Source organism: Typopeltis vanoorti, chromosome 24, assembly GCF_054136105.1.
Source record: "Typopeltis vanoorti isolate ZY-2024b chromosome 24, IOZ_Tvanoo_1.0, whole genome shotgun sequence".
Lineage (NCBI taxonomy): Eukaryota > Metazoa > Arthropoda > Arachnida > Uropygi > Thelyphonidae > Typopeltis > Typopeltis vanoorti.
Window position 1 is genome coordinate 85,482,246 of NC_143572.1, and position 10,558 is coordinate 85,492,803.

General features: G+C 36.3%; 1 protein-coding gene across 1 annotated transcript in view; it reads right to left on the reverse strand.

Moving 5' to 3' along the window:
• Positions 1–6,506, reverse strand: part of LOC150093516 (gelsolin, cytoplasmic-like) — a 113,763-nt gene extending 107,257 nt beyond the window's left edge. The window contains exon 1 of the mRNA XM_090413643.1: positions 6,447–6,506. Within this exon, the coding sequence (XP_090269769.1) occupies positions 6,447–6,506 (60 nt within the window). The remainder of the gene's footprint in view (positions 1–6,446) is intronic.
• Between the last annotated feature and the right edge of the window lie 4,052 nt (positions 6,507–10,558).

Sequence of the window (10,558 nt, forward strand, 5' to 3'; positions counted from 1 at the left end):
TGTGATGTCTAGAGGAAAGAGGTCTTGGATGATGTTTATTACCTCGTCTACTGGAACATTGGTAAAAAGGGATACAACATCTAGGCTGGCTAGCATGTCAGTTGGTGCAATCGTAATGGCTTGGAGTTTATTTACAAAATGTTGACTATTCTTGATATAGGATTCTGATGATCGTATTTTATTATTTAATAAGTGTGCAAGATGTTTTGCCAAAAAGTAGGTTGGTGATGATCTTCCATCAACTATTGGACGGAGAGGTATATCCTGTTTATGTATTTTAGGTGTTCCATATAGTCTTGGGGTGATAGGATGTGAGGATTTTAGTGTTCTCTTCACTTCTTCTGGCCAACTGTTACAATTTCTGATTACTTGGTTTGTTTCATTATGATTTTTAATTGTGGGGTCTCTGTCTAGGATTTTATAAGTTGAGGTGTCTGATAGTAATACGTTTAACTTATCATAATAATCTTTAGAGTTGAGGATAACTGTAGAATTTCCTTTATCAGCTTTTGTAATAATGATATCTTTATTTTTCTTCAAGTTGAGAATTGCCTTTCTTTCATAAGGAGACATGTTGAGAACAGGTTGTTTTGCTTTGGCTAGGATTATTGTACTTTTGAATCTAATAGTGTCTGCAACGTTTTTTGGTAGTGGATATAGGCCTTTTTCAATTCTCCAAAAGATAAAGTTCCTTTCTACAAATATCCAGGAGTATATTACATTCCCTGCTCCTGTGGTCTTGCCTACATTGGACAAACTTCACGAAGTTTAGAAATTAGACAAAAAGAACATGTTGGTGACGTAAACCACAACAGAAGCATTTCTTCCGGCTTAGCACATCATTTCTGCACGTCTAACCACACGATAGATTGGCAAAACAGCTCCATGCCATATCTCGATGACGACTACAGGCATCGTGTTTTTAAGGAAGCCACAATAGTACTAATAACCGGCGGAAACCTCAACAGAAATCAGGGTATAATTCTCAACAGTTCGTGGAAAAACTTGATCCTCTCTCTCAGTCAATCTGAACTGCAGCTGGCCAGTAATCACATTGCAAGTCTACAACAAACGCGCATGCGTGATAATGAATAAGAACAATAAGCCATCTCTGTCACGCGAAACGTGTAACCATAGATACTAGTTTGGTTTACAACGTTTTTTATGTTCCTTTTAATTTGCATTTACTTTCATATCTCCGTAATACCTTGAAAAAGCCGGACAGTTTGCTGGCGAAACTGGTAGGTTTTAATAAATGTTTATTTGTAAAATACTGGTCTGTAGTAATAAAAGTGTATTTCTATCTATAAAAACGACCAAAAATGTATACCTTTAACCTTTTATTTATTAGCTTTTATTTTGCCTGCCTTACAGATTTTTGTGGTAGTGATTTAGTAATTGTTTTCAGTTTGAATCAAATTATTACTTTGTACTCAGTTATAAATATTATATAAATACAAAACAAATATTATGATATAATCATAGTACAATCATGCATAGACCACATCAGCAATGGAAGTCTCCGTGGTCTCTCCCCGCCTTCTATATAACCAAACATTTCATCAGTTGAAATGCTATAACACCCCTTTAAATGTTTATAGACTTCTATCATATCACCCCTCTTTCTCCTGTTAACCAGAGTCTGTAATCCACACACTCGCAATCTGTCTTCATAATCTAAATCCCGTAATCCGGATATAATCTTCGAAACTCTTCTTTGCACCCTTTCCACAGCTTCTTTCTTCCCTTGAAACCCGGGAGACCGAATCTGAGTACAGAAATCCAAGTATGGTCTTATCAAAGCCTTAAAAAGAGGAAAAATTACTTCCTTATCCTTACATGTCGAGGTTCGCTTCAGCATAGAAATTATCCTCTGAGTTGTATTTGCAAAGTTTGCTATGTAACCTTTGAAATTTAAATTCTTATCCACCAATACACCAAGATCCTTTGCCTCTTCAGTTTCTTGTAGCATAACCCCGCTAATATAATATGCCAGGACAAAATGCATACTTTACACTTAAAACTGAGAGCCATTTTCATTTACCCAGATTTCCAGTCTATTCAAATCATTTTGTAATTGCTGAATATCAGTAGCATCCCTGATTGCCCTGCCTTTCTTGGCATCATCAGTAAACAATTGCAAATCTGATGATAGACCCTACTTGAAGTCATTAATGTATAGATTGAACAATAATGGCCCAAGGACTGAACCCTTAGGTACACCACTGGTTACCTTAAATCTGGCAGATTCACACCCACTGTATACCGCTTTTTGATATTTGTCTGTTAACCATCCCCTGACCCAAGTCAATAGATTATGTTCCAATCCCATATTCTCCAGTTTATGCAACAGCCTATCGTGTGGTATCCTATCAAATGTCTTAGAAAATTCCAGCAATATCATACTGTATCCGTTCCCTTTATCCAACTCAGCAATAACATTGTTATAAAATATGAGCAAATTGCAAAAACATGACCTTCCTTTAGTAAACCCATGCTATTTCCTGCAGAGTATAGAATAATTGTCTACCCATTTCTGTATGCGAGTTCTTACTAACTTCTCTAAAATCTTCACTACCATACCAGAAATACTAATAGGTCGGTAGTTAGACACATTAGTTTTTGCACCACCCTTGTGCAATGGAACTATATTCCATTCCTTCCATTCCTGTGGTATCATTCCTGAGCTGAGACTCAAGTTATACAAATGTGTGAAAGGCCTTGCCAATTCAGCTGAACATTCCTTTAACAAACGGGCAGATATTCCATCTGTCCCTATTGACAAATTCTTATCCAGGTTATGCAAACGCTCTTCAACCTCATTTTCATGAACCTCTAACTCTTCATCCAACGTAGCAGTAGCACTGTGCACCATGCTACATACACCTGGTTGATATATCTTAGCAAAGTGAGCACTCATTAACTGAACAATCTCCTTAGCTTCCGACACTCGTGTACCATCTGCATTCAATAAAGTTATTCTTCCACATTCAGTCTTTCTTTTGCATAACGATAAAATTTTTTTGGATTGCCTTTAGCTTGCATGGCGAATGTTTTTTCATACTCCGTTTTTGCTTTTCTCACAATACTCGTCACTTTTCTGGCCTGATCTATATATATTTTATTAGTCTACTCACTCTTATTCTCACGATACGCTTTCCACTTCCTCCTCTTCTTGTGGATTTCTAGCTTAATAAGGATGCACATCAATTTCACACCCAACTTATTTACTCTTCCAACACTAGGGATACATTGAGATACCGCGTCATTCAAGCACCTTTTCAAAGATTCCCACGCATTGCTGACATTTTTTCCATTCGGTATTCTTCTAAGTCGATCATAATTTCTAGACGATTATATAATAATCATCTTTAGTGATATTCCAACTTATAATTTTTACGAAGTTCAGCACAAAGTGCTAAAGTGCTGCATATGTGATTCATTTTCTACATTCGATTTCAATTAAAATTTTTAATAATATATATATATATATAATATTCATCAAAGCTTGATTTGCTTCCTCAGTCTTAAGAAAAGGCTGGTTATATTCCACTAATTCGGGCCCTACCCAAGGGCCTACGAGTTGTGGAAATACTTTCTGAAAATGAAAGCTGTGCCGAACAAAGTGGCCTTTTGCAGCTGCCCAATTTTTAATCCATCTAACTCGAGTGCTTCTAGATGTTTTTTCAATGTTTTAGGGATGACGCCTAAAGCACCTATTATTATGGGAACAACTTTCGTTTTCTTTTGCCAGATTCGTTCAACTTCGATTTGCAAATCGCGATATTTTGTAATTTTTTCATTTTCTTTGTGGTCAATCCGACTATCTCCTGGTACTGATATTTCGATAAACGTAACACCCTTGTTTTCGTTTTTTTCAACCACTGTGATATCGGGTGTGTTGCATTCCAAGCTTTTGTCAGTCTGGATTTTGAAATCCCAGAGTATTTTAGCTTTTTCATTCTCAATCACTTTCTGGTGAACTTTATGCTTCCAATAGTCTTGAGATATTTCATATATCTAATATTCGACACTGGCATTATTCCACATTCCACATTATACCAGTCATTTCAAAAATTCCAGGAAAAATAACACACACCGGTCTACAGAACGATTTACAGAAGTACAACATCATCTCACAAAACCAATACGGCTTTCAGAAAACAAAAAGCACCATCACATTACTAGAAGACGTTGCCGACGCAAGAAACAAAACTCTCAACAAAAACAGGTACGCCATCCTTATATTGCTTGAGTTAACCAAAGCTCTTCCATGTAAAACACATTATTCTGTACAACATAAAAAAAAGACTATATATGACGAGATTTGCGAATCCCTACTCAGGTACGGTATAAAACCCATCAAACAGTCACCGAATAAAATTAAAAATATTACATAGGAAAATTGTGTCAACAGTGATTTGGATACCTTACACGCAACAACCAATATTCGACCAGTACATGGCGTTACACAGAATCCTGGGCATTAAAAATCTGAAACACTACATAACATTAATAAGGAATTACTACAACATCACCTATCAAAACAACAGAAATACATATCGTATAACAGGACCTACAACAACACTCTACACCCTTCAACAGCTCATAGTTCTTCTGTGAGATCACAGCAGATACCCACGCTATTCAACAACCTACCAAGAAATTTGAGACACATAGATAAATACAGAACATTAAAACACGAACTCTGGAAAACATACCAACAAAGTTAATATACCATTAACACTAATATACACATCATAAATCACCAGCATCCAGTGCTTACATCCCATTCATAAATAGTAAAAACAACATAAACAGTGAAGGCTAATCCACTCTCTTCATAAAAGCAAACCTAAGCTTCGAAGTAGGTGCACTTAATTTGCCTCACTCATCCACACGTAATCCTCATAATCAAAGACTGCAAATTCTAATACAAAACAGTCAGTATGGTGTATAATAATAATGAAGATACAGATATACGAAAAAAAAGTATATGAATTTGTTTCCAAAAAAAAAAAAATACTGAAAAGAAATAATGTGCTTAAAACTCCGTACAGCGCATCAAGTGCAACATTTATTAATTGTATACATATATATATATATATATATATATATATATATATATATATATATATATATATATATATATATATATATATATATATATTGTTTTTAGGATGTATTCATTTATAAAATTACTATTTAACTGACTAGAATCCGAGAAAGTATAACACAAACTTTAATAAATCATAACTAGTTTCAAAGGTGTCCCGACTTCTTCAGGTGAGTAAGAAATAACACAAAACTTATAAAACTAACAAGGTAAAAAACATGGACTTTCAAGCTTAATAAAAAGAAGAAGAAGAATAGTAACAGTCCTATTTGAATAGGTGACCGCGTGCTATTGTTATCATGAGTTGAAGGTGTGTGACAGCTAATTTTAGAGCGCCAGTACTGGATTACTGCGCTATGGGAATCAGGCAAATTGTAGCTCAGATTGTTGTTCGTGTGTGAAGGGTCCAGAACTATTTCTTTGGATTCTATAATTCTTCTTTCAAATTCATCCTTGAATATTTTCCTGGTGTTTATAAAGTTATGTGCGACTGTGTTCGACCTTATTTTGGCCAGACAAATAAATCTATTTCACTACGTCTTGAGGAACATAGACGTCACATCTCCTACAGTAGAACACGAGCGAGCGCCCTTTCCAGTCATGTTCTTTTCTCCGCCAACTCTAACCTCGAATAACGTCAACTCCAAGTTGATTGGACCGCACAACAAATTTGTATATATGCAAAACTGGTCAAATAAATTTAGTTTCATCATCAGCTAGTGAAAACAAAGCAGCAATAACATTAAAAAAAATCAGACACAGAGTTTCGAATCCAGACAACTGGGGGGTTTTATTCTACAAAAATAGGTCACTTCAGATCGTTCCAACACTGATCCCTGTGAACTCCGCTTTTGAAGAACTCTACATTTGGCCAATTGAAGAACTTGTTAATTTTGCAGATGGAAATCATCAGCATTCCCGTTATATCGAGGACAGTTGTTATCAGGGATATACCGTATTGCTCAAGTGTCTGAGAGTCTTGCTGTCCAGAATGCTTCGACTGTAACCAAAATCACTATGCACACTCTAGTATAAACCTAAGGACGAACTTTATTACTGAATATTACAATCGCCAATTCAAACGAATCAGCTTGTGACTATTTGTACAACTGACGATTTCCAGCAGCAAGCAGGTAGACATGCAAATTTTGGAATCTCCTCTTTAGGGGTCACGTGGTAGCACGTAATGAAAATGAGAAAAGGAAAAAGAATGCATTAAGAGAATTGTGTTTGAAGGAAGGAATTTTCGTGAAGGAATAAGGTTGTAACCTTGAATGCCTTGTAATGTCTCGAAGACATCACTAGATGATTTCATACAGAGAAAAATTACAGGAAAGTTTCGTGATGGCCCAGAATTATTGATATTATCCGAGAGTTTAGGATCTCGCATATCGTTGTAATCTAAGCTCTGGGCAGCGTTTCAAACCAATGGAATGTGTTACAGATGTTTTGAAAGTTCGCCTTCGCTTTACTACAGAGCATGAAGAAAGGGTTTTCGTTATAACAGCTAAACGTAATCGACGTATCTCAGCAGGTCAGCTTTCCAGTCGGCTCCATTCAAGAACGAGTGCCTGTAGTCTGCGTCCTTTATCCACAGCGATGGGTTGTGTATAAAGGACGTTGGTGTCGTATCCATAAAAACGGAACAAGACCAACACTACATGGGCTAATGTACTCTTTAGAGATGAAAGTCGTTTTAGTCTTTCCTCAGATTCTAGACGACACTTGATCTGGTCTGCTTACCATAGTGAGAATTTTTTTAAAGGAATATATACGGCGGTGCTGGGGTCATGGTGTGGGGGTGACATTGCACTAAATGGACGCACCGAGCTACAAGTACTAGAAAAATGGACTATGAGTGGCGAATAATATTGCAACGAATTTCTGCAACTTCATCTTCGATTGCTGCATGGTGTTGTACGCGAAGAATTAATTTTTCTGGAGGATGCCGCACCACGGGGTATAAGAGCAGTAGAGATAGTTTTGGACACCGAGGACATTAATCGAATCGAGCGGCTAGCATACTCTCTTACCCCACAGAGAGTGGGGAATGAGTAGAATGGATTTCCAGAAGTGGTAGTGAGCGACCCAACAGTGACTAAGATGTATGAAAGGTATTTTATTAATGAACAGTGTGGATCTCCCGCGATGAGTCTTTTGACTCCATGGAGCATCCATATCTTTACATAATAATAATAACCCCTTGATCAAGGCGGTATTTTAATCAGTTTGAGCCATCTTGCTTTAGGTACCACTGAACAGATGTCGCTAGTTTCGTCTTTCTGATGACATAATCTGAATACACCGTTATAATTAATAATTATGTTATATGCTTCATTGAGTCCTTCAATCTTGCTTAGATCTATTTCTTGCACTTCTCAATGTTCCATTGTTCTTTCGCTTACTTACATCTCCTAATACTCCTATTTTATTTATTTACATATATTCTTGCTTTCTTTATTTGTACAGGTTTTGTATTTTTCTTTCATATAATATGTTTACAATGTCTTGAGTGAGACATACTTTTTTGTTTCATATGTTCTTTAATCATATGCTCTCAATTACTACCCAAACGATAAAACGTGTTTGGATGGTTTCCTCTATGGATTTGGAATTCCACACCATTCATGGAATTCCCCCCTGCAGAGAGTAGCGTTCCATAAAAGACAAATAAAAAGTTGCAAAATTATATCTGATTGTCTCTGTTGTAGTAAAATACTGTAATCAGTTCTCTTTTCGACATCAACATGATAATCTAAGCAAATATCGCGCAACACGTTTAAAACGATAAATTGATATTTCAAATGAACAAATATAATATATGAAACTGATTGTGTTTTTTATTTTATTACTTGCAGAAAAGCTCAATAAATTACCTAACAGATCTGTGGCCTGAACTCGAACCATCAGCCATCGCAGGTAGGTTTATTTATTTATTCATTTTTAACGCAAACTACTCAAAAAAAAAATACCAACTATTGGCGTATTCTATGATTAGTGAAGGAAACTGAGGAGATGGGTCTATCTACTTAGTCAAGTATAGTTTGCGTTTTTCTTTTCACCAAAATAGGGAAAATGGTATGAGTACGCGAGAAAATTAACAAAGAGAGAGACAAAAAGTAATCCAAAATATGGATATTATTTCTGGAAAAACTCCCATGTTTTCCCAGAAATAATATCCATATTTGCATGGAGGACAAGAAATTTGCACGTACCTTTTTTCTGGGTGTTGTAGCTCTTCTTCTTTCAGCGTTGTCCAAACGACTGTGTGTGTGGGTGTGTGTGTGGGGGGGAGAATTTGGCAAGTGGGAAAATTGAAATACAAATGGAAAAACCGGTTTTTTTTTTAATAACATATATATATATATATATTATAAGGGATGGGCGGAGCGTTTTTTATATTTATATAAGGTGGGAAAGGGTGAAAGGGGTTGAAAACAGCAACAGATTGAAACCTCTTGCCCCCCTTCTAAAAATCAGTTGATGTTTTCAATCCCCTTTCAACCTTTCCCACCTTATATAAATATTAAAAAAACGCTCTGCCCATCCGTTATAATATATATGTTATTCAAAAAAACCGGGTTTTTCTAAATATGGATATTTTCTAAATATGGATATCCATTATTAGAATATTATCCATATTCTAATAATGGATAGACGAATGGGGGGGGGGTTGGCAAGTGGGAGAATTGAAATACAAATCTCCCTCTTGCCAAATCCCCCCCCCCCCCACACACACACAGTCGTTTGGACAACGCTGAAAGAAGAAGAGCCACGACACCCAGAAATAGGTATGTGCAAATTTCTTGTCCTCTATGCAACGTATATTTATTGATAAGTATACATCTACAATGCCCTAAGAATCCTTGAGAAAAGAGTCAATGACTTTTAAACTGGGCCACTCTTAAACAGAAGCAGGCAAATAGCCGTAAATGTAATAGTAATCTTAAAGAGTTCTTTCAGAATGTGGGAAGTAAAAGGACGAATTACTGTAATTTTGTAATACAATAATTTTGATGAATTCTGATGGGAAGGAGATGACCGAAGCAAATGAAATAGTTGAATTACTGGATAGTCACTTTAAGTTGTATCATCCAATTGGAGATATTTAAGTAACAGGTAAGTCATATCTCATTACTTTAATAATTCAGCTGTTCTTTCATCCGTTAATGTGAAAGGAAATGATATTGAAACAGAGCAGTATACAGTATTACTGAACCACAGAACCTTTATATAAATACAGCTATGGAATTAGATTGGACATCAGCTTCACATTATCAAAAGGTGCTCGGGAACTGGCAGCGTCTTTGACGAGATTGTTTAATTTAAATCTCAGCTCGGAAAGAATTCTGAAGCTGTGAAATGAGGAAAAAAATGTTTCGTTGCACAGAGAAGGCTCCATGACAAAAGTAGCAAATTATCTGATCATCATCATCTCAGGAATGATGGTAAATGTACAGCAGGGGAGGTTGATTAAATGCAAAGTTTATGAATGGGCAGATAGAAATAGGACAGTGTATGCAGGGAAACATCGCTTTTGAAAGGTAGGCCATGACTCAGCAATATACTTCGTTTTCAGTTGGATAAAGGGAATGGCTACGTGATAATACAGCTAGACATTGAAAAATCATTTAAGTAGGTAACGCACGGAACTCTGTTATATAAATTGGAACAACTGTGTTTGGATATGAATCTGGTGGAGTGGATAATGGATAGACGAACCGTTTATACAGGGGCTGAGCCAGGAGATGGCGTAGGACTAGTGGTGTGCCACATGGCTCTTTACTCAGCCACTGCTATTTAATTTGTACATTAATGTATACGAAAAAATTTGAGGGGAAATATTCAGTTAATTGCTATTAATCTAAAACTAAGAAGGGCAGTAGTCAATAAGCATCATATGAAGATCTTGCAGGATGACCTAATCGTATAGGTGCTAACAATAAAGGAGAAGAAGCACGGCTATCAGTTTAATGTGGGAAACTGTTATACATTTTGAGAGGAAACGATTACCAGCTGTATATTAAACTGATGGAACCGAACTGCAAAATAGTATTCAGGTTGAAGATTTTATGATGCTATCGAACTTTGGGTTAAAGTTCAGAGGCTATATTGCAAAACTGATTAACTATCTCATTGGATTACTTGGGTATCGAAGACACCAACAACTAGATATAAAGTGGTCGTCATACCTCTTATAAGGCCGTCATAGGTCCAGTCGTGGCTATTCCGCACCATTAATTCTTTCTCCTGGGTTCCTTGTATACGCAGAATAGATAGGAAGAATCTCCAGAGGAAAGTGGCCAAGATGTGGCCATCTATGGAATGCTCCTCATGAGGATAGATTGATTATTTTTGGGTTACCGATATTGACAGATAAAAGGAAAAGGGAACATGATTTGCTATCGGACTGATTCAGATCAATTTTTCAGTTCATGGCTA